Here is a 22,970-nt window from a genome sequence, read left to right on the forward strand (position 1 = left end):
TGAATACAAATGTCACAATTATATACATGTAAATGAGCTACTTGGTGACTGCTCCGGGCCAGGGCTAGATGAGCTAGGAGAGAGCAGAGAGAGGCAGGTAAATAAAACAAAAAAAACCATGTTTCTTAAAATCAAACATTATTGGAAGTCTTTAGTCTTGGCTCATGCAAATAGTGAAGTTCAATGACGTGAACATTGTCAACAACCAATAGTTGTGCTCTCTCTGAAGGAAAAAAAAGTGGACAGAAATTGCTGTAGCCCTCGAAATACCCGGTGAGTAAACTATATGCTATAGCTAGCTAGCTAACCAAATGGGGTCGTGTTTACCGTGTTCACGAGAAGAGTCCATATGAACGCCCCCCTCCTGTGGTATTCACGACTTCAGAAGTGGAAATTTTCTGAAAGCTTCGAGTTCACGAGTTGTGACGTGTTTGTTGACGTTTTCAGAAATGGCGGAGGCCATGGAAGTTCATTTTTCGGTGGATGGTAAGTTAATATATTGTAATTTTAGTCGTATAGAGTTTTTCTTAGTAATTTTATAAGATGTCTGAGGAAAACGTTGATATTACCAGCGGCCTCATTTTTTTCCTCTGTCATTATGCCTTTGCATTTCCTGAATTACGTTACCCGCTCGCTAGCTAGCTAAATTGTTAGCCTCGGTGGCTTCTAGACGCCGACTAGCAGCGTTGCCTAGCAGCGGTGCTCTCACGACTTAACCACTTGAACGCCAAGCATATCGTGTACACGACTTCCCATGTCGTAACCACGAGCTCACAAGTTCCATTTGAAGGCAGCAACTGTCCCGAACGGGGCTACTTGCAAGCTAACGTTAGCTACTGTAATGTTTGCTATTAGCATACGAGCTAACCGTACGTTTCAGCTGAAGATTGTTGGCTTCAATCATATAAATCTGGCTGCAATGCTCCCTCTCTCCCTTTCTCTCATTATGACCCTGGGTCATAATTTGTATTTGAGTGTATTTGTATTTCTGCTGGTCATAATTTGTATTTGATTGTATTTGTATTTGAGTGTGTATTCGAGTGTATTTCTAGTTCTGCTGTTCTCCCTCCCTGCCTGCGGGTGGCGGTGTTCACCCTGTGTGTTTTCCCCAGTCTGTTGAGTTGCAGGTGGCGGCTGGTGATTAGATGAGAGACTAATGGCGCCTACTTTAAAAGGGGCGTCTGTCCGATGCCGGCTCACTCCTTCTTCCTGGCTCCCAACCAGACCGTGCAGTGCTGTAGTGAACCAAGTGAACGCCGTATTGACCTAGTGCTGTAGATTGATTCTCTGTTGTACATAATGTAAATAACTTCTAAAAGAGCAGTCCTGGTAGCTGTAGGGGTGGGAAGCCTTTTTCTTTGTTTTTCTTTTCTCCTGTTTATGTTATTTTTCTTTGTTTTCTTTTGCTGGTTAGGTAAGTTAGTGGTTATAATTTTCAGATGGTTGTGTTTGTTATTTTGGCTGTGCTCCCCCTGACGTTTTTTCGCTGCCGTGATAAATAAATCACTTTTGTTTGGACTGCACCTGTTGTGGCACTGGTCATCCTTGGGAGTGGGGAAGGAGGGGAGTCACTTCTATGCTATGCCCGGTGTTTCCCCTAGGCCGGGCGTAACACTCATACAGTGTGTGTGTGTGTGTGTGTATGTGTGTGTGATTTATTTTGTAGAGGTGTTCACAAGTCAGCCCATGTTTACAATCTACTGGAAAACTCTGAATAGTAGGGGTAGCCCTTTTCAAAGTCTTCTAGTGTATGGTAGGCAGTCTTTGCAAAATCGTATAGTCTGTGATTAAAAACTCAGTGACTTATGACACACTGTCATTAGATGTGAACTGGATGTGAGAGGGTGTCAGACTTTAGTCTTTTAAAAGTCTTTTCAAAGTCTTCTAGTGTATGGTAGGCAGTCCCACCAGAGATCATCAGCACCAGTGTAAGACTTGGCCTAATATTCTATTCTAATACTCAACAGACTGTTTACTTGATTAATCAAATGATTTAAATTGTGAAACTACAAGGAGCACAAGGGATACTTCTATCAGATCGTATGCATGAGGAAATAATGTAGGAGACAGGCAAAAGTTTTATTTATAGATTAAATGGTATAGGAGCTTGTAACTTTCGTCAAATTTAATGACTACCCATCAGCTTAAAGAAGCTTTACATGAAACATTGTAGGGCTGGACCCGAATATTCGACTATTCGGATATTCGTTCGTTTTGTAGGTATTCGGTTTTCAATTTTGGGATTCGGATATTCATTTTTTTAAATGTAATTTTATATGTAATGATCGCTGCTTGGGTGTCTATATAGTGATGTCACACTTCCACTCTTGCGGAGTCAGAGTTTACTTTTGTATGGGGAAGTCGCTTGTCTGAGCCCTTGTCTCTAACTTTATGTTATACCGTAAAACTTCAATTAAAAGCCGAGTCCCTTTCACTGGCCGGGTGTGGCTACACGTTTTGACAAATTAAGGCCGGTCTCAATTAGAAGCCGGTTGCCATTGATGCTGCGAAGCAGCATTTTTTTTTTACTTGCATTCAAATGTCAGTCACATTTGTTGATCGCCATGGCAGCACAAAGAAAAAACTACGACCTGAAATTCAAGCTGTCAGTTGTCAAATTTGCTGAACAAAACAAAACAAGACATTTCTCTGTTGATATTTTTTCGGCTTTAATCCTTTCTAAGGTAGGCTACCGGTATTTTGATACGGGACTCTCCCTCTCTCTCTCTCTGTGCTTTAGAACGTAACCGCTGTGAAACAATCAGAAAATAACGTTTGATTTCTCTGATTCACCGGCTTTCTCGCTACCACCGCTCCCTCTCTTCATTCACTTTCTAGCTCGCTCGCTCGCTCTCTTTTGTGCAAAAGGAATTAAAGGCCTGTCCCATATAGACCTGTCCCAAACATAGGCCGGTTGAGTTCAGTGTTTGAAGCAAATAAAAGCCTGTGCTATTAATTGAAGTTTTATGTATGTTAAGTATGTTTTCAGCGCTGTGTTTTTGTGAGGGGGAATTGTGACTATGTGAACTTTGTCGGGTGAACTGTTGCTCGTGTATGGAAAGCCAAGCAGTTTGAAGGTGCGTGACTGTTAACACGACACACACACACCCTAAAACATTGTATGACTTCGATACCTGCTGAAAACATTGCATGACAGTATCAGGGCATGCAAAATGTGTATACCGGGTATTAGTCAAATTGTGCCCCACCAGCACCCCTTCAAACTCACCCTGGGAGAAAGACAAGCAGCATTATGAAAATGTTGCAGGTGTGCAGGAGGCGTGCCAGGGGGAGGGGGCAGTAAAAAAGGGCATCTGACAGGATATAAGGAGCCATGTCACATCACACATCATCAGACTGGAAGCCCCAGCTGGAAGCCAACGAGACATTGGTCAGCGGCACGCAACTCTGCTTACCTGCACAACTTCTCTAGGTGAGAACATACTGGGTTGATGTATTGTAAACCTGTTTTGTCTTTACTTTTTTAGAATGGAAGTATTTCTAGGCCCGATAAGCTCTGTCTCTCAATCTGTCTGTCTGTCTGTCTTTGTCTTCCTCTCTGTCAGAGTCTGTCATTTTGCTTTGTAGTCCCATTGGACAGTCCAGTAGGAATTTTTGGAGTCCAACTGGCTCTTTCAAGTCCTTCCAGTAACTACCAGAGTATTAACCTCGCAAATCAGACAAGAAACATCTGGCCTCCCTCTCCCTGAGAATGATTTCACTCGGGGGCGTTACCACGTTGTATTATGCTAACTGCTCATTATGTAATACATAATGTAATACATAATGCGTTGTTACATGTGTAATGCTCAAACTCATAATCACAATGACGCGTCATATGATGTAGGCACAGTGCTCCTCTAGGTTAGCTGGCAAACCATGTTACGTAGCTTAGAACAGTGACTCTCAACCTTTTCCATATTAAGGACCCCTAATTTCGTACACATTAGGGCCACAGACCCCCATCTGAGAATATTTTTATTGTTAGATATGATTCTGTCATAATTTTGTCAGAATTCCATGACTATCTGTATTGTAGGCAGAGAGCTACAGTGAAACTATGATCAAAACAGTCATTCTTCTACATTCTCTAATTGTATTAACTTCTTGTAAATGAAATAATGGTGAAGTTTACCAATTCATCAGTTTGTTGGGGACTCTCTGGAACCCCCTCAAGGACCCTTGGTGGTCCCCGGACCCCACGTTGAGAACCACTGGCTTAGAACATGAGAGCCATATTTACCATTTGTATGTGATGTGAACTTCATCCACAGCGATCCGGATTGGGACTTTCATGTAGGGATGGAGAGTCAACTCCAAAAGAATTGATTCTCGATTCCATCGCATCGATTCTGAGAATCGATTCTACTAATAGACAGAATTGGAGTCGACTCCGACTCGACTCCAAACTCCGGAATCAAAGAAACAGTTTAATTAAACAAATTTGTAATTAATTAATTCTGATTTAGGCCTATCTGTACTAATCTGTGTTCACTTACCTTGGTTTGATCCATTTCACAACAGTTGGGGAAATGGCTGAACCATTATTAACAACAAGATGCATGGTGTAGCGAATATGGGTTGGAAATCTATTTAAACGGTAATTCACTATTCTTCTAGTTCTTAGGACTTCAGTGACCTCTGATATTAAAGAGACTTACACGCATGGAAGAGACAGAACAACTTTTCCCATGTAAATGCAAGTTTATTTACACTATACTACATACAGATTATATGATAGGCTATATCAACATGGGATTATGGCAAGAATAACAATTTTCTTGGTTACTATAGGAATAGCAGGGTAATGCTTAATGATTTTGTAATAAATGGGGTAATTATGACGGTCACGGGTTCTACTACCTCTTTGTTTATTGAAAATTATATTATTTTATTGTAAAAAGACCTTGGAATTTCCCACTACCATAATATATGATAGACAACCTCATATATTTTGTATCTTCCAAACAGATATGATTTTGAGAGTAGTTTCCCTAAAACGGTCATAACTTATACTATTAAATGACACCAAGAATGGCTTACTGACGATGAAAACAACTGTCTATGGTTGTAACTCCCGTAATACATGCCATAACCTCTGTTCAAACTCAAAACCATAGTAAAATGAACATACAAAACACATTCAAACATAAAATTATGCAATTGATATTACAAATGGGATTTTCGCAGTCTTTAAGGAGAATCTGGAGGGAACGATCTCTGTTTTTTTGGGGGGGTTTTTTTACAGCCTGTCATTCCAGCAGGAGGGGGTGAGGGAGTTCATTCAGGAATGCTTCTGATTCTCATCCACATGGAGGTTTATTACCTCGCTCCTTCAAAACGCTCTCCTTCAAAAAGGTCAGGGTTTTTTGAAGGGGAACCAGGCCTCCTTCTGGTCCTCCATGAGTGCATCCAACAGAAACACAAAGTATTGGCTTCTCCCTCCATGCCATTTTCTTCACCACCAACAGAGTTAGCTGATAGATCAAACTCTTGCTGAATCCAGTAGGAACAAGGGCACTTATAAGTGCACTTATTTGTTATTCTTTGTCCCTGGAATCTGAAAAAAACAGAAGATACGGATTGAACCATCCACTTTGCGGTCGGCCCCGCCTTATGCCTAGCCTCCTATTGAGACTAGGCATAAGGCGTGAGGCAGGACGTGTCTCGCAGTGTGATCGACTCCCGAGACTCGTGTGGCTTCAGATAGTTTTAATCAAATGTTGAATGCTGCGTCCTACTGGCTTGACCTGTGTTGTTCCATGTTTCCCCCCAGGTTGGAGACATGGCCACAGAAACCATGGTAACGGCTGCCCTGGGTCGACCTTTCACCTTAGGAATGCTCTATGACTCTCGGCAAGATAGACTGATCCCAGGTAAAACTCATTGGAATGAGATCTACTCTTCACACCTCAATTTACAGGAATGTCAAAGAGAATTTTAGTAGGCTGCCTAGAATAATCTTGACAATCTGATACAATTCTTCAATTTAGTGACCAGAATAAAGCCTTGATTTTAATGGTGCACCATTTAGATTCCATTAGGACCCTTTCATGCATGAATTATTGAATCACACAGTAATATTTTTTTAATGTTTGTTTTTACTTTTAAACAAGTGAAAAATCATGCCAATAACTTTTTTTTTCAATATATTTTATTTTGAAGGAGTTAGGTATCTGTCCACTGCAGTGGACACCATGCATCAACGGTATAAAAAGTGATTCAGTGGAACTCAATATAGGTCAGAAAAAACATGTTTTTAAAACATTCACTAAGAGCAAATGGTATGAATACACATAAGAACTTTTTTAAAAAAACATATGTTTTTTCGGACCTATATTGAATTCCATTGAATCACTTTTTGTACCGTTGATGCATGGTGTCCACTGCAGTGGACAGATACGTCCACTGGAGTGAACAGATGTATTTTCAGTCACAGAAAAAAATGTACAAGAAAAATATTATTAAAATCTGGACAAAAGTATTTCAAACATTTTATTTAGTTGAAATTTTTTTTTTTTACCTGTCTGGTTTTCTGGGAATAAAAGGATTTAACAGATATTCCTGAGGTACTTGGTGCATCCCCTCTCCCCTCCACCATTTTGAATTTATGATGCAATATCTCAAAATGACAAAGAGAGCCAAAGATAATAATCAAATGGAATTGTAGACAACGCTTTGGGTGTCCGCCACCTGGTGGTTGGGACATGGTACTACAACTTAAATGGTTCAAAATGGCTTCCAAATATCTGTCCACTGTAGTGGACACCATGCATGAAAGGGCTAGAGTTAGCAGCTAATCGGTTACACATGACGTTAAGTATAAATTCTTTACTATGCAAGCGTTGGCGAAGAGGTCTTATTTACTATCTCATGTGTATGTGATGCAAAGAGTGCAGTGATTTTCTGAAATTTTCTATTTTGATAACATACTGGCAACATAACTGGTAAAGAGGGGATTTAGCTACAGTATATACAGTAATGTGAAAATGAATATTCAATAGACAAATATCTATTAAGATTTCAACTAAGACTGCACCAAGATCTTTGGAGTGTATGCTTGGTATTTATGTCTCCCACATACTATTCCAGCCAGTCTGCTATCCAGAGAGATACAGATTAGCATTATGCCAATGTTGACTGTCAGAAAGTTCTGGAAGCCCTGCTTTCCCTGCTTTAACGGACGGCTGATGTTTTTCATTCTCCATAGGTTTCACATTGTGGGATGATAAAAGTCTAGAAGAGAGCACAGTTGATAGCGCTCAACACAGCAGTGCATTTGAAATCATTGCATCTGACACCATTGAAGAGAAGTCGAATCATTTGAATGTGGAGGCTTCTCTGAAAGCCAGTTTCTTGTCTGGACTGGTTGAAGTCGGAGGCTCTGCCAAGTATCTGAATGATACCAAGAAATTCCAGAATCAGAGCAGAATAACACTTCAGTACAAAGCTACCACAGCCTTCAAACAGTTGTCCATGACTCACCTTGGAACCAAGAACATGCAATATACAGATGTGTTTGAGAAAGGCCTGGCAACACATGTAGTCACAGGCATCCTTTTTGGAGCAAATGCTTTCTTTGTATTTGACAGTGACAAATCAGACAGTAGCCATGTTCAGGACATCCAGGGCAGCATGGAAGTGGTGATAAAGAAGATTCCCACTGTTGAAATTTCGGGGTCAGCTTCTTTTCAAATGACTGATGAAGAAAAAAAGTTGACCAACAATTTCTCCTGCAAGTTCCATGGGGACTTCCATCTTAAAAGCAACCCTACAACCTTTGAAGATGCAGTGAAGACCTACCAGCAACTTCCCAACTTACTGGGAGCAAAGGGAGAGAATTCCGTTCCACTGAAGGTCTGGATGATGCCCTTGAAGAATTTGAATGACAAAGCTCCCCAGCTGTTGAATGACATCAGCGTTGGATTAGTGAGGAAGATTCAGAATGCTCTAGAAGACTTGAGTCAACTGGAAATGAGATACAACGAATCTCTGGAAGACAAAGTAGTGAAATATTTCCCACAGATTCACGAGAAGATGAGCAATTTCAAAAAAATGTGTAAAGATTACACATTTACCCTCCGACAGACCGTGGCGAAGAAACTTCCATCCATCCGTGAGGGTAAAGAAGATGAGAGCGCACTAGAGAAAGTCTTTGAAGAAAGACCCAAGTCGCCGTTCAGCGACGACAACCTGAACAAGTGGATGGATTGTGCAGAGAGAGAAATCAATGTCTTAAGGTCCTGTGTGGACATGATGGCGGGAACAAAAACAAAGATTGTCAAAACTAAGAGAGAGCTGGACAGAGAGGTTCTTGCTTCAGATGTAGAGCACGCTTTGTGTTTTGTTTTCACCTCCCTGGAAAGCGATGACCCCTACCTTAAGGTACTATCCGACTACTTGGATTCACCTAAATCGGGAAGTTTTCAGCCACCTGCGCGGGACCAGTGGTACTTTTCCTACGAAGTGTCTAGCAAGATGAGAGAAAAGGCCAAAGAATTCCGGCTCTTTGCTAGAGCCATGAAGGACAACAGCGATGTCTCTTTCATTGGAGCCGCTGTAGCAAATGAGAAATACAAAGGAGCAAGCATCTACCATTACAGGAAAGGCTGTCTGATCACTGAGGATTTTGCAAAGCCTCAAATCACTAGTGTGGAGACCATAACCGACAAAACAGATTTACTCTGGTGTAAGTTATTCTTTCTGCATTTTTTCATATTAAGTGAAAAAATAAGCTACACAAAATAAGCTACAGAAACCCAATTGGCCATCCCTGATATACCTCCAGACACTCCATTTTGGGCATTTCTTAAGATATTAAGATATTACAGATATTTTAATCATAATAATAATGAATTGTATTTACCTAGCACAATTTAAAATACAACAAAATCTCAAGGTCTCATAATTATCAACCATTTTAGCTGGTAACCTAGTCAAGACACAATAAACCTTTAAAGCAGTGGTTCTCAACGTGGGGTCCGGGGACCACCAGGGGTGCTTGAGGGGGTTCCAGGGGGTCCCCAGCAAATTGATGAATTGTTAAACTTCAGCATTATTTCATTTACAAGAAGTTAACACAATTAGAGAATGTAGAAGAATGACTATTTTGATCATAGTTTCTCTGTTATCTCTCTACCTACAATACAGATAGTCATGGAATTCTGGACAAAATCATATCTGACAATAAAATTATTCTCAGATTTGACAAAATCTCATCAAATGGGGGTCTGTGGCTCTAATGTGGACTAAATTAGGGGTCCTTGATATGAAAAAGGTTGAGAATCACTGCTTTAAAGGACTCAAATTTCAGTCCCCTACAAGAATTGCACAGAAAACAGAACCACAGCATATCAATATATTAAAAATATCTTAATATGAACAGTATATTACTAAATTACATGTCCATATTAAACAATGGGAACTAGATTTGAATGTCATAATCGTTTTATTATTATTGTTGTGTGCATGCCATTGTGAAACAATGTGAACGGTGATGAGGATGACTAGTAATAGATTGTGTCTTGGTCTCTCCACCAGATGCCTGTGATCTCAACATGGACCCAAACACATTGCAAAAATCCCTTGAGCTTTCTAACAGCAACCAAAAGGTGTCGTACAGACTGAAGGCCTTCAAATATCCCGACAACCCAGAGAGGTTTGACCACTACGCGCAGGTGTTGTGTAAAGAGGGGCTGACTGGGTGCTGTTACTGGGAGGTAGATTGGACCGGTTTTGTTAACGTAGGCGTCGCGTACAAAGGAGTTGGCAGGAAAGGAGATGATATGGAGCTCATTCTCGGAGGTAATGACAAGTCCTGGGCTGTGATGTATATGACCGATGCAAAAAAAGGCGACACATACACTGTCTATCACAATGGGGAGGAAAGTAGCACCAGTATCAGCGGTTATTCTATAAAGCAACTAGGAGTGTATCTGGACTGGCCTGCTGGCACTCTGTCCTTCTACAGAGTTTCCTCTAACACACTGAGCCACATCCACACCTTCCGCACCAAATTCACTGAGCCGGTTTACCCCGGCTTCATGATTTGGTTACCTTTCTGCCATCTGTCCCTGCTTCAGATTTAGGAAGACCAGTATCTCAGAAGGTCTCTATTCTGTCTTTGTCAGGCGCACACAGTGAGAAAAAAAAGTTGAATCCTGGTTGTGGTTGTGAATCACCACATTGAGCGCAGTACTTGTAGGATATTGATTTGTCTGATTCTTAGGGCTTTTGCACATACCCAGATCCAAAGATTAAATGAAATGTTCCATAGACATCTAGCTATACTCCATCTGAAGCAGCTGCTTTTGGCAACATTGTTTTTAGCATTAAGCAGACTTATATGTGATTGACTTTTGAAAAAAAATCTGCTTCCTAACCAATTATTTTGAATGGTGAATTGACACCATTATTTATCCATACCAATATTACTTTTCTTTCACTTCATATTGATTCAGCCTGCTTCTCAACAAGGTTTGTGCTTAGATACACTTTGGCAAAACCACAACACTAAATTATTAAAAGCTCAAATTTCAAGCGTTGACAAACAGTTTGACCTTTCCTTGCATGGCAGTGCATTACATAGATGTTTCCTTTATTATAGACATTATATCTTGACATTTAGCATTTTAGTTTTGACTTCTTTCCTGAAATGAAGGGTTTCATTCCAAAACACTATATATCCATTTTTGAAAAAGGTTGCTACCCGAAATATTGCCACTATTCTATAAGCAAATGTCTTAAGAAGACTCCTAACTTCAATACTAACCCATAATGTGCTTAACCTTCATACCAACAGTCAATGTAGGGGTGGATGTTTCTTTTAAATGGTGGATATCTCATTTTGGAATGAAACTTCTCAAATCATTGCAATGAAATCTTTGGGGTATTAAGCTTGAGGTGAAATTCAGTCTGCTGATACTGGGGTAGAAAAGCAAGGTGATTGGTAGGTATGAACACTATTTGTTTTTGCTTCTTGGCTCATTTGAGAGGTGTCCCGCCGCCATGTGTACCATGGTAGCGGGACATGATGTCACCACTATAGCATCTGCAGAGTAAATGATCTGATTAGATTTTGAAGCACCTTGCTACATAAATTCGCATATTAATGAGGGAAAACTATTTTCCCTTCAACTAATATAACTCCTTAAAGCTGGTGTAGGCAATTTTTCTGAAATTCTTTTTGTTTCATATATCATGGTGATTATGGTGGGATATAGAGCCTCTTGTTTAATTTAGGAATTGTTCTTTTTCATTCTTTGTGTTTTTAAATGATGATGGAGTTCCATTTAGTCTTGGAAAGTCAGGGGAAAGACAAAAAAAATTACCACTATCCTTTAAAAAGAGAAGAGGCGGGTGTTTTTTCCTTTTAAAATGAGTAGGCACCACTCAGGAAACCCCTCATCGTCCCTGTCCCTAACAGACCCAGGGTCTGTTCTGAGGAGAATTCAGTCAGTTCAGTTTTAACAGGATTTTATTGGACGACGATGTCGCAATGGTGATGTTTAGAAGAATCATCAATATGTTCATATAGTGATGACACTCTGGCTGGCTCTGGTTAACCATATGTCTACCCTGTTGGATATGTTTTGCTCTCTCCCTCTCTTCAATAAAGTTGAGACCTGAGTTGAACGATGTGTGCTGGTTCGTTATTTCCTATTGGCTAAAAAGTTCACTGCTGAGCCAAATCACCACATCATGATGTAACCTTTGTTATTGGATAATAAATGATAAGAGATGAAACTCTCATGATACCCCACAGGGAATTTGGTCATTGCAACTGCAGAGAGAGATACATAGATAAGGATAGAATAAATGCAAATATTTAAGATAATACAAGTAATTACAACAAGAGAACATATTAAGAATACTACAGCCGATACATAAAAACAAAACATCTGTTGACAGATTTGAGTTGACAGGTTAGGAGCAAATGCGTATTTTAAGTTCACTGTATCAAAAATTACAGATGAAGATAAAGTATATACAGAAATGTGTCCCATTGAGAAAATGCGCATGCACACACTGACCCATTACATACAGGCCAAAATCAGTTGTTTTCACTACAGCCTACTTTCAGTCCTCTTGGTTGTCCAGCCAAGGTGCTTTAGTCCAGCACCACGGACAGCTCTATTTCAGTTCTATTTTCCAGATAATTTGATGTCTGTGTTACCCTATTCAGTTTTTATTTGTACCAGGGAAATGATCAGTAGAGTTAGACTGATAGGCTGCTGATTTCTACCTGCAGCAGCACATAATCAGCACACAAGGGAAAAGAACCAAGGGCAAGCCCTGGGTTTGTGTCCCATGCCCAGTATGTTTCGGCTATCAATCTTACAGATACCTTTAATGAACTCTATAGTACAAAGGTGATAAAAGCGCACCACAAATTTAGTTGTTCTTATTGTTGTGCCTTGAACATTTTTCCTAGTGAATTTTACTCTTTAATGAAACTTCAAAATGTATTCTCTTCCACATCATCCTAACAGTATTGACTGTGTTTTGTTTGTTGGCTGTAGGTCTGGGATTTGAACTCAATCTTGTGCTTTGCAGAGCTGTGCCTTAAAGGTCAAATAAAGGGACACATTTCGTGATAATCCGACCTATGTTGAAAGCTTCATTAAGAATATTTGAATCAATCAAATGACTGAATCAAACATGACTTTACAGACATCATCTTGAGAGTACAGACATCATTTGTCTGTAGTTTGATGAAGATTGATCAAATTATCTTGACCATGTCACATTGTCAATTTATAAAACTATTTGCAGCTGGACATTCCAATCTACTGTACACTCTACTGTTTTCAAGATATCATTAAAATCTTTCAGCCGGCACGTCCTGAAAATTACAGCTCTCTAGGTCAAAGTTTTAAGATTTTATATCCATTTTTGCAGTTTTGATTTTGGGAGGCAGTTATAGTGCCATCTTTTGACCAATCACAGTCAAATTCAATTATTTGGTGTTGAGTCGTGCCTATTGGATGTGTAATGAGTTGCAGAGCGCCAACTTAAACAAGCTCACAGGAATTTACGAAAAACAAATGCGGTGCCCCCTTTTGACTGTTTCTGATTATTTTTAATGAAACTTGCATATAGCCTGATATTCAGACTGAATGGCCATTTGGTTACCACTCCATTATTCAGCCGAAGATTGCCTCCTTGTTAGCCGTTTTCTGTGTGGGCGTTTGATTTTCCCCGAACCAATCACCATTGACTGACGTATCTGACCACTCTGACATTATTTTCAGTGACACTGATGCTGGGCGTATTTACTAACTTTACCAAGAATGTTGGTGGTTTTGGACAAAAATATTGTTTTTGGAAAGACAATATGTTGGTTAAGGGGTTAAATATTATTCTGCTGAAACGGCAATGAAAAACCGAACGGTTCAAACTTTAGTCCCGCCCACAAAAGCGCTGATTAGCTTGATTGCTTCTCCGAGCGGGAAACAAGCCGTTGACTAGAGCAATGGTTCTCAACGCGGGGTCCGGGGACCAGCAGGGGTCTTTGAGGGAGTTCCAGGGGGTCCCCAGCAAATTGATGAATTGTTAAACTTCAGCATTTCATTTACAAGTAGTTAGAGAATGTAGAAGAATGACTATTTTGATCATAGTTTCACTGTTATCTCTCTACCTACAATACAGATAGAATTCTGGACAAAATCATATCTAACAGTAAAAATATTCTCAGATTTGGGTCCGAGAGACAAAATCTCATCGAAAAGGGGTCCATGGCCCTAATGTGGACTAAACTAAGGGTCCTTGATATGAAAAAGGTTGAGAATCACTGGACTAGAGCAACACCAGACTCTCTGAATTGCTCATCAAAATCTGAAGAGAATCTGAAGACGGAATCTGAAGATTCAGGAGTCGGAACCAGGCTAATATATGGGTTAAAACACTTACATTAACATATGTACCAAGTTTCACAATGAGTGACTGCTGTGGAGTTCTGGCCAATTATGTAGTTAGACAAAATTTTGGGGAAATTCATTTATTAATAGCAGCTTGTAACAACACATTATGTAATAACACCGCATTTTGTAATAATCTGCCGCATTTTGTAATACACAGCCTGAACGCAATATGTAATAAATTTCCCCGCATTTTGTAATAAGTTGCACTTTTTTATGATGAAAATGTAATAATACAGTGCATTATGTAATAACCATCTATGGTTCTTTCCATCGTGGCTACTTGATAAGTAGTTTTTGCAAGTTAAAACTGAACTGTTTGTATATTAGAAATCCACTGCAAATCAGTGTATATTATAAATCCACTGCAAATCAGTGTGTTGTTAGGCTATATGCTGTGGTTGTTTTTCACTTCATTACTTAAATTCTATGAACCCTCAAATACAGTTTCTATTAAGCTAAGGAATACAGTGACACTTAATGTAGTTTTGACCAATGAAAGATACTACTAATCTACTGAACTAATAGTATCTTTTTAAAATGAATTTTGAGTCAGTATGATTCATGCTAGAATGCATACAATAAACATTGTTGTTATAATGTTATACTCTGTCAAAGAAAACTTAGTTAGTGTCCGTGCTGCCTTAAAATTGTAGTTGACTGAAGTAGTACTGAATAGTTAGGTCAAAGATCATTAGTTAGTTGTTCTAATGTAGCAAAGCTAACTGGGTGAACTTAAGACAATAAGTTCAATCAACAAATGTCTAGTCGTGCTGATTCCTGTTTCCAAGTTGAATGCATTAATTGATGAACTGAAATCCAGTGTTATTTATTTTTTCACAAGGTTTGCTAGGTTTAAGTTTGAGTTCCACTTGTATCACGATTAATACACAGCTCAGCATATAGTATGCAGCTGCAATACACTTACCGTATTTCCTCTAATATTGGCCCGGGCCTTTATTTACCTCAACTGCAAAGGGGACCAGGCCTTTATTGGAAGCAGGCTTATATTAGAGACAGGCCTTTATTTCTAATTCCCTCTGTTTGATAAGTATATTTGCTCATATTTTAGTACGAAGCCTCCTTGTTTTCTGATCTGCTTCTGTTTGGGTTCGTTAGGTAGCCGTTTTTTTGTTACTGCAATGCATTACGATAATTACGGTAATCGACGGCGGCACGCTCCAGAGACTTCCGCCAGGAGTTTACCGGTGTCCACCGTTGTTTTTAGCTGCGACCAGCAGCTCTATAGCTCGCTCTGTCGATCGGTCGGTCGGTCGGTTGGTTGGTCCACAAAAATTTCCCCACCCTTTGGCGGCCTATAGCCGCACAGTACGTGGTCGCAGCTATGGCGAATTCACGCTTGTTTCCTTTGTTTTTTTTCCCCAGCTTGTATTTGGAGCCGGCCTTTATTTGTTCGTGTCGACCACGGCCCCGGCCATTATCTGAGACCCGGCTTTTAATTGACTACCGGCCACTATTAGAGGAAATACGGTACTTGTAGTGGATTGTACTTGCCATGTGCATCAGAGAGAAACTTACATGATTGTGAATTCCCAGATACATAGATAAGATAGATAGTAGACTTTATCATGGTTTTGTATTTATTTATTTTCTTTTTATCAGAAATTGACCTATGATTCACCAAACATAAATACATAACAAGTCTCTATCCTGTAACTTCATTCAAACCAGAAGAAGGAAGAGTTTCTGGAGAGTTAAACCGAATGCAATGCATACTGGGAAGTCTGCTAATAAACTAACAGTGTTGAGTTTAGTGAATGCTTTATAAGGCGTTCTTTCAACTCACAATTTTAAGTCACAAGATGTGAACTCATGATTTTAAGTCATGAAGCTCATAATTAGCACTTTTAAGTTGAAATTGACAAACACATCTATATACATTGTGTTAATGGATAAAGATGAGTTGATTTCACTAAATTGCACTATGAGTTTTTACAGTGTAACGATTTTTATGAATGAAGACATCCATTTTGGTTGGTTATTACATAATGCTCCATATTGTTACCATATTGTTATTACATATTGCGTTATTTGACCTTTAAGGCACAGCTCTGCAAAGCACAAGATTGAGTTCAAATCCCAGACCTACAACCAACAAACAAAACACAGTCAATACTGTTAGGATGTAAGACAATACATTTTGAAATTTCATTAAAGAGTAAAATTCACTAGGAAAAATGTTCAAGGCACAACAATAAGAACAACTAAATTGGTGGTGCGCTTTTATCACCTTTGTACTATAGAGTTCATTAAAGGTATCTGTAAGATTGATAGCCGAAACATACTGGGCATGGGACACAAACCCAGGGCTTGCCCTTGGTTCTTTTCCCTTGTGTGCTGATTATGTGCTGCTGCAGGTAGAAATCAGCAGCCTATAGTCAGTCTAAATCTACTGATCATTTCCCTGGTACAAATAAAAACTGAATAGGCTAACACAGACATCAAATTATCTGGAAAATAGAACTGAAATAGAGCTGTCCGTGGTGCTGGACAACCAAGAGGACTGAAAGTAGGCTGTAGTGAAAACGATTGATTTTGGCCTATATGTAATGGGTCAGTGTGTGCATGCGCATTTTCTCAATGAGACACATTTCTGTATATACTTTATCTTCATCTGTAATTTTTGATACAGTGAACTTAAAATACGCATTTGCTCCTAACCTGTCAACTCAAATCTGTCAACAGATGTTTTGTTTTTATGTATCGGCTGTAGTATTCTTAATAAGTTCTCTTGTTGTAATTACTTGTATTATCTTAAATATTTGCATTTGTTCTATCCTTATCTATATATCTCTCTCTGCAGTTGCAATGACCAAATTCCCTGTGGGGTATCATGAGAGTTTCATCTCTTATCATTTATTATCCAATAACAAAGGTTACATCATGATGTGGTGATTTGGCTCAGCAGTGAACTTTTTAGCCAATAGGAAATAACGAACCAGCACACATCGTTCAACTCAGGTCTCAACTTTATTGAAGAGAGGGAGAGAGCAAAACATATCCAACAGGGTAGACATATGGTTAACCAGAGCCAGCCAGAGTGTCATCACTATATGAACATATTGATGATTCTTCTAAACATCACCATTGCGACATCGTCGTCCAATAAAATCCTGTTAAAACTGAACTGACTGAATTCTCCTCAGAACAGACCCTGGGTCTGTTAGGGACAGGGACGATGAGGGGTTTCCTGAGTGGTGCCTACTCATTTTAAAAGGAAAAAACACCCGCCTCTTCTCTTTTTAAAGGATAGTGGTAATTTTTTTTGTCTTTCCCCTGACTTTCCAAGAATAAATGGAACTCCATCATCATTTAAAAACACAAAGAATGAAAAAGAACAATTCCTAAATTAAACAAGAGGCTCTATATCCCACCATAATCACCGTAATATATTAAACAAAAAGAATTTCAGAAAAATTGCCAACAAGGAAAAATAGTTTTCCCTCATTAATATGCGAATTTATGTAGCAAGGTGCTTCAAAATCTAATCAGATCATTTACTCTGCAGATGCTATAGTGGTGACATCATGTCCCGCTACCATGGTACACATGGCAGCGGGACACCTCTCAAATGAGCCAAGAAGCAAAAACAAATAGTGTTCATACCTACCAATCACCTTGCTTTTCTACCCCAGTATCAGCAGACTGAATTTCACCTCAAGCTTAATACCCCAAAGATTTCAATGCAATGATTTGAGAAGTTTCATTCCAAAATGAGATATCCACCATTTAAAAGAAACATCCACCCCTACATTGACTGTTGGCATGAAGGTTAAGCACATTATGGGTTAGTATTGAAGATAGGAGTCTTCTTAAGACATTTGCTTATAGAATAGTGGCAATATTTCGGGTAGCAACATTTTTCAAAAATGGATATTATAATAATATAGTGTTTTGGAATGAAACCCTTCATTTCAGGAAAGAAGTCAAAACTAAAATGCTAAATGTCAAGATATAATGTCTATAATAAAGGAAACATCTATGTAATGCACTGCCATGCAAGGAAAGGTCAAACTGTTTGTCAACGCTTGAAATTTGAGCTTTTAATAATTTAGTGTTGTGGTTTTGCCAAAGTGTATCTAAGCACAAACCTTGTTGAGAAGCAGGCTGTACACCGAATCAATATGAAGTGAAAGAAAAGTAATATTGGTATGGATAAATAATGGTGTCAATTCACCATTCAAAATAATTGGTTAGGAAGCAGATTTTTTTTCAAAAGTCAATCACATATAAGTCTGCTTAATGCTAAAAACAATGTTGCCAAAAGCAGCTGCTTCAGATGGAGTATAGCTAGATGTCTATGGAACATTTCATTTAATCTTTGGATCTGGGTATGTGCAAAAGCCCTAAGAATCAGACAAATCAATATCCTACAAGTACTGCGCTCAATGTGGTGATTCACAACCACAACCAGGATTCAACTTTTTTTTCTCACTGTGTGCATCTGACAAAGACAGAATAGAGACCTTCTGAGATACTGGTCTTCCTAAACCTGAAGCAGGGACAGATGGCAGAAAGGTAACCAAATCATGAAGCCGGGGTAAACCGGCTCGGTGAATTTGGTGCGGAAGGTGTGGATGTGGCTCAGTGTGTTAGAGGAAACTCTGTAGAAGGACAGAGTGCCAGCAGGCCAGTCCAGATACACTCCTAGTTGCTTTATACCAGAACCGCTGATACTGGTGCTACTTTCCTCCCCATTGTGATAGGCAGTGTATGTGTCACCTTTTTTTGAATCGTCCATATACATCACAGCCCAGGACTTGTCATTACCTCCGAGAATGAGCTCCTTATCACCTCCTTTCCTGCCAACTCCTTTGTACGCGACGCCTACGTTAACAAAACCGGTCCAATCTACCTCCCAGTAACAGCACCCAGTCAACCCCTCTTTACACAACACCTGCGCGTAGCTGTCAAACCTCTCTGGGTTGTCGGGATATTTGAAGGCCTTCAGTCTGTACGACACCTTTTGGTTGCTGTTAGAAAGCTCAAGGGATTTTTGCAATGTGTTTGGGTCCATGTTGAGATCACAGGCATCTGGTGGAGAGACCAAGACACAATCTATTACTAGTCATCCTCATCACCGTTCACAGTGATTCGCAGTGGCATGCACACAACAATAATAATACAATGATTATGACATTCAAATCTAGTTCCCATTGTTTAATATGGACATGTAATTTAGTAATATACTGTTCATATTAAGATATTTTTAATATATTGATATGCTGTAGTTCTGTTTTCTGTGCAAATCTTGTAGGGGACTGAAATTTGAGTCCTTTAAAGCAGTGATTCTCAACCTTTTTCATATCAAGGACCCCTAATTTAGTCCACATTAGAGCCACAGACCCCCATTTGATGAGATTTTGTCAAATCTGAGAATATGTTTATTGTCAGATATGATTTTGTCCAGAATTCCATGACGATCTGTATTGTAGGTAGAGAGATAACAGAGAAACTATGATCAAAATAGTCATTCTTCTACATTCTCTAATTGTGTTAACTTCTTGTAAATGAAATAATGGTGAAGTTTAACAATTCATCGATTTGCTGGGGACCCCCTGGAACCCCCTCAAGCGCCACTGGTGGTCCCCGGACCCCACGTTGAGGACCACTGCTTTAAAGGTTTATTGTGTCTTGACTAGGTTACCAGCTAAAATGGTTGATAATTATGAGACCTTGAGATTTTGTTGTATTTTAAATTGTGCTAGGTAAATACAATTCATTATTATTATTATGATTAAAATATCTGTAATATCTTAATATCTTAAGAAATGCCCAAAATGGAGTGTCTGGAGGTATATCAGGGATGGCCAATTGGGTTTCTGTAGCTTATTTTGTGTAGCTTATTTTTTCACTTAATATGAAAAAATGCTGAAAGAATAACTTACACCAGAGTAAATCTGTTTTGTCGGTTAAGTTCTCCACACTAGGGATTTGAGGCTTTGCAAAATCCTCGGTGATCAGACAGCCTTTCCTGTAATGGTAGATGCTTGCTCCTTGGTATTTCTCATTTGCTACAGCGGCTCCAATGAAAGAGACATCGCTGTTGTCCTTCATGCCTCTAGCAAAGAGCCGGAATTCTTTGGCCTTTTCTCTCATCTTGCTAGACACTTCGTAGGAAAAGTACCACTGGTCCCGCGCAGGTGGCTGAAAACTTCCCGATTCAGGTGAATCCAAGTAGTCGGATAGTACCTTAAGGTAGGGGTCATCACTTTCCAGGGAGGTGAAAACAAAACACAAAGCGTGCTCTACATCTGAAGCAAGAACCTCTCTGTCCAGCTCTCCCTTAGTTTTGACAATCTTTATTTTTGTTCCCGCCATCATGTCCACACAGGACCTTAAGACATTGATTTCTCTCTCTGCACAATCCATCCACTTGTTCAGGTTGTCGTCGCTGAACGGCGACTTGGGTCTTTCTTCAAAGACTTTCTCTAGTGCGCTCTCATCTTCTTTACCCTCACGGATGGATGGAAGTTTCTTCGCCACGGTCTGTCGGAGGGTAAATGTGTAATCTTTACACATTTTTTTGAAATTGCTCATCTTCTCGTGAATCTGTGGGAAATATTTCACTACTTTGTCTTCCAGAGATTCGTTGTATCTCATTTCCAGTTGACTCAAGTCTTCTAGAGCATTCTGAATCTTCCTCACTAATCCAACGCTGATGTCATTCAACAGCTGGGGAGCTTTGTCATTCAAATTCTTCAAGGGCATCATCCAGACCTTCAGTGGAACGGAATTCTCTCCCTTTGCTCCCAGTAAGTTGGGAAGTTGCTGGTAGGTCTTCACTGCATCTTCAAAGGTTGTAGGGTTGCTTTTAAGATGGAAGTCCCCATGGAACTTGCAGGAGAAATTGTTGGTCAACTTTTTTTCTTCATCAGTCATTTGAAAAGAAGCTGACCCCGAAATTTCAACAGTGGGAATCTTCTTTATCACCACTTCCATGCTGCCCTGGATGTCCTGAACATGGCTACTGTCTGATTTGTCACTGTCAAATACAAAGAAAGCATTTGCTCCAAAAAGGATGCCTGTGACTACATGTGTTGCCAGGCCTTTCTCAAACACATCTGTATATTGCATGTTCTTGGTTCCAAGGTGAGTCATGGACAACTGTTTGAAGGCTGTGGTAGCTTTGTACTGAAGTGTTATTCTGCTCTGATTCTGGAATTTCTTGGTATCATTCAGATACTTGGCAGAGCCTCCGACTTCAACCAGTCCAGACAAGAAACTGGCTTTCAGAGAAGCCTCCACATTCAAATGATTCGACTTCTCTTCAATGGTGTCAGATGCAATGATTTCAAATGCACTGCTGTGTTGAGCGCTATCAACTGTGCTCTCTTCTAGACTTTTATCATCCCACAATGTGAAACCTATGGAGAATGAAAAACATCAGCTGTCCGTTAAAGCAGGGAAAGCAGGGCTTCCAGAACTTTCTGACAGTCAACATTGGCATAATGCTAATCTGTATCTCTCTGGATAGCAGACTGGTTGGAATAGTATGTGGGAGACATAAATACCAAGCATACACTCCAAAGATCTTGGTGTAGTCTTAGTTGAAATCTTAATAGATATTTGTCTATTGAATATTCATTTTCACATTACTGTATATACTGTAGCTAAATCCCCTCTTTACCAGTTATGTTGCCAGTATGTTATCAAAATAGAGAAAGTCAGACATCTCTTTATTTCAGAAAACCACTGCACTCTTTGCATCACATACACATGAGATAGTAAATTAGACCTCTTCGCCAATGCTTGCATAGTAAAGAATTTATACTTAACGTCATGTGTAACCAATTAGCTGCTAACTCTAGCCCTTTCATGCATGGTGTCCACTACAGTGGACAGATATTTGGAAGCCATTTTGAACCATTTAAGTTGTAGTACCATGTCCCAACCACCAGGTGGGCGGACCCCCAAAGCGTTGTCTACAATTCCATTTGATTATTATCTTTGGCTCTCTTTGTCATTTTGAGATATTGCATCATAAATTCAAAATGGTGGAGGGGAGAGGAGATGCACCAAGTACCTCAGGAATATCTGTTAAATCCTTTTATTCTCAGAAAACTAAATAAGATGTTAGAAATACTTTTGTCCAGATTTTAATAATATTTTTCTTGTACATTTTTTTCTGTGACTGAAAATACATCTGTCCACTGCAATGGACACCATGCATCAACGGTACAAAAAGTGATTCAATGGAATTCAATATAGGTCTGAAAAAACATGTTTTTTTTTTAAATGTTCTTATGTGTATTCATACCATTTGCTCTTAGTAAATGTTTTAAAAACATGTTTTTTCTGACCTATATTGAGTTCCATTGAATCACTTTTTATACCGTTGATGCATGGTGTCCACTGCAGTGGGCAGATACCTAACTCCTTCAAAATAAAATATATTGACAAAAAAAAAGTTATTGGCATGATTTTTCACTTGTTTAAAAGTAAAAACAAACATTAAACAAAAAATATTACTGTGTGATTCAATAATTTATGCATGAAAGGGTCCTAATGGAGTCTAAATGGTGCACCATTAAAATCAAGGCTTTATTCTGGTCACTTAATTGAAGAATTCTATCAGATTGTCAAGACTATTCTAGGCAGCCTAATAAAATTCTCTTTGACATTCCTGTAAATTGAGGTGTGAAGAGTTGATCTCATCCCAATGAGTTTTACCTGGGATCAGTCTATCTTGCCGAGAGTCATAGAGCATTCCTAAGGTGAAAGGTCGACCCAGGGCAGCCGTTACCATGGTTTCTGCGGCCATGTCTCCAACCTGGGGGGAAACATGGAACAACACAGGTCAAGCCAGTAGGACGCAGCATTCAACATTTGATTAAAACTATCTGAAGCCACACGAGTCTCGGGAGTCGATCACACTGCGAGACACGTCCGGCCTCACGCCTTATGCCTAGTCTCAATAGGAGGCTAAGCATAAGGCGGGGCCGACCGCAAAGTGGATGGTTCAATCCGTATCTTCTGTTTTTTTCAGATTCCAGGGACAAAGAATAAGAAATAAGTGCACTTATAAGT

General features: G+C 39.4%; 2 protein-coding genes across 2 annotated transcripts; one reads left to right on the plus strand and one right to left on the minus strand.

The window, feature by feature from the left end:
* Positions 1-5,785: 5,785 nt before the first annotated feature.
* Positions 5,786-10,088, plus strand: LOC139647485 (stonustoxin subunit beta-like). Its single transcript, XM_071523384.1, has 3 exons — positions 5,786-5,876; positions 7,211-8,689; positions 9,541-10,088. The coding sequence occupies exons 1-3, from the start codon at positions 5,786-5,788 to the stop codon at positions 10,086-10,088; spliced, it is 2,118 nt and encodes a 705-aa protein (XP_071379485.1).
* An 8,226-nt stretch (positions 10,089-18,314) lies between these two features.
* LOC139647483 (stonustoxin subunit beta-like) lies at positions 18,315-22,704 on the minus strand. The gene is made up of 3 exons (XM_071523382.1): positions 22,614-22,704; positions 19,829-21,307; positions 18,315-18,974 (listed from the first exon to the last, which is right to left on the minus strand). Exons 1-3 carry the CDS (start codon positions 22,702-22,704, stop codon positions 18,427-18,429), a joined length of 2,118 nt encoding a protein of 705 aa, XP_071379483.1. The 3' UTR covers positions 18,315-18,426.
* Positions 22,705-22,970: the final 266 nt, after the last annotated feature.

This window comes from Centroberyx affinis, unplaced genomic scaffold, assembly GCF_046629955.1.
Source record: "Centroberyx affinis isolate AG114_WGS23_722 - 3 ecotype Tasmania unplaced genomic scaffold, CSIRO-AGI_Caff_v1 ptg001086l_1, whole genome shotgun sequence".
Classification (NCBI taxonomy): domain Eukaryota; kingdom Metazoa; phylum Chordata; class Actinopteri; order Beryciformes; family Berycidae; genus Centroberyx; species Centroberyx affinis.

Excerpts from the sequence above, each read along its gene's own strand:
- LOC139647485 (XM_071523384.1), top strand. The coding sequence starts at position 5,786 with ATGGCCACAGAAACCATGGTAACGGCTGCCCTGGGTCGACCTTTCACC. Across the intron at positions 5,877-7,210 it reads GCAAGATAGACTGATCCCAG|GTTTCACATTGTGGGATGAT; the intron begins GTAAAACTCATT and ends CATTCTCCATAG. Across the intron at positions 8,690-9,540 it reads CAAAACAGATTTACTCTGGT|ATGCCTGTGATCTCAACATG; the intron begins GTAAGTTATTCT and ends TCTCTCCACCAG.
- LOC139647483 (XM_071523382.1), bottom strand. The coding sequence starts at position 22,704 with ATGGCCGCAGAAACCATGGTAACGGCTGCCCTGGGTCGACCTTTCACC. Across the intron at positions 21,308-22,613 it reads GCAAGATAGACTGATCCCAG|GTTTCACATTGTGGGATGAT; the intron begins GTAAAACTCATT and ends CATTCTCCATAG. Across the intron at positions 18,975-19,828 it reads CAAAACAGATTTACTCTGGT|ATGCCTGTGATCTCAACATG; the intron begins GTAAGTTATTCT and ends TCTCTCCACCAG.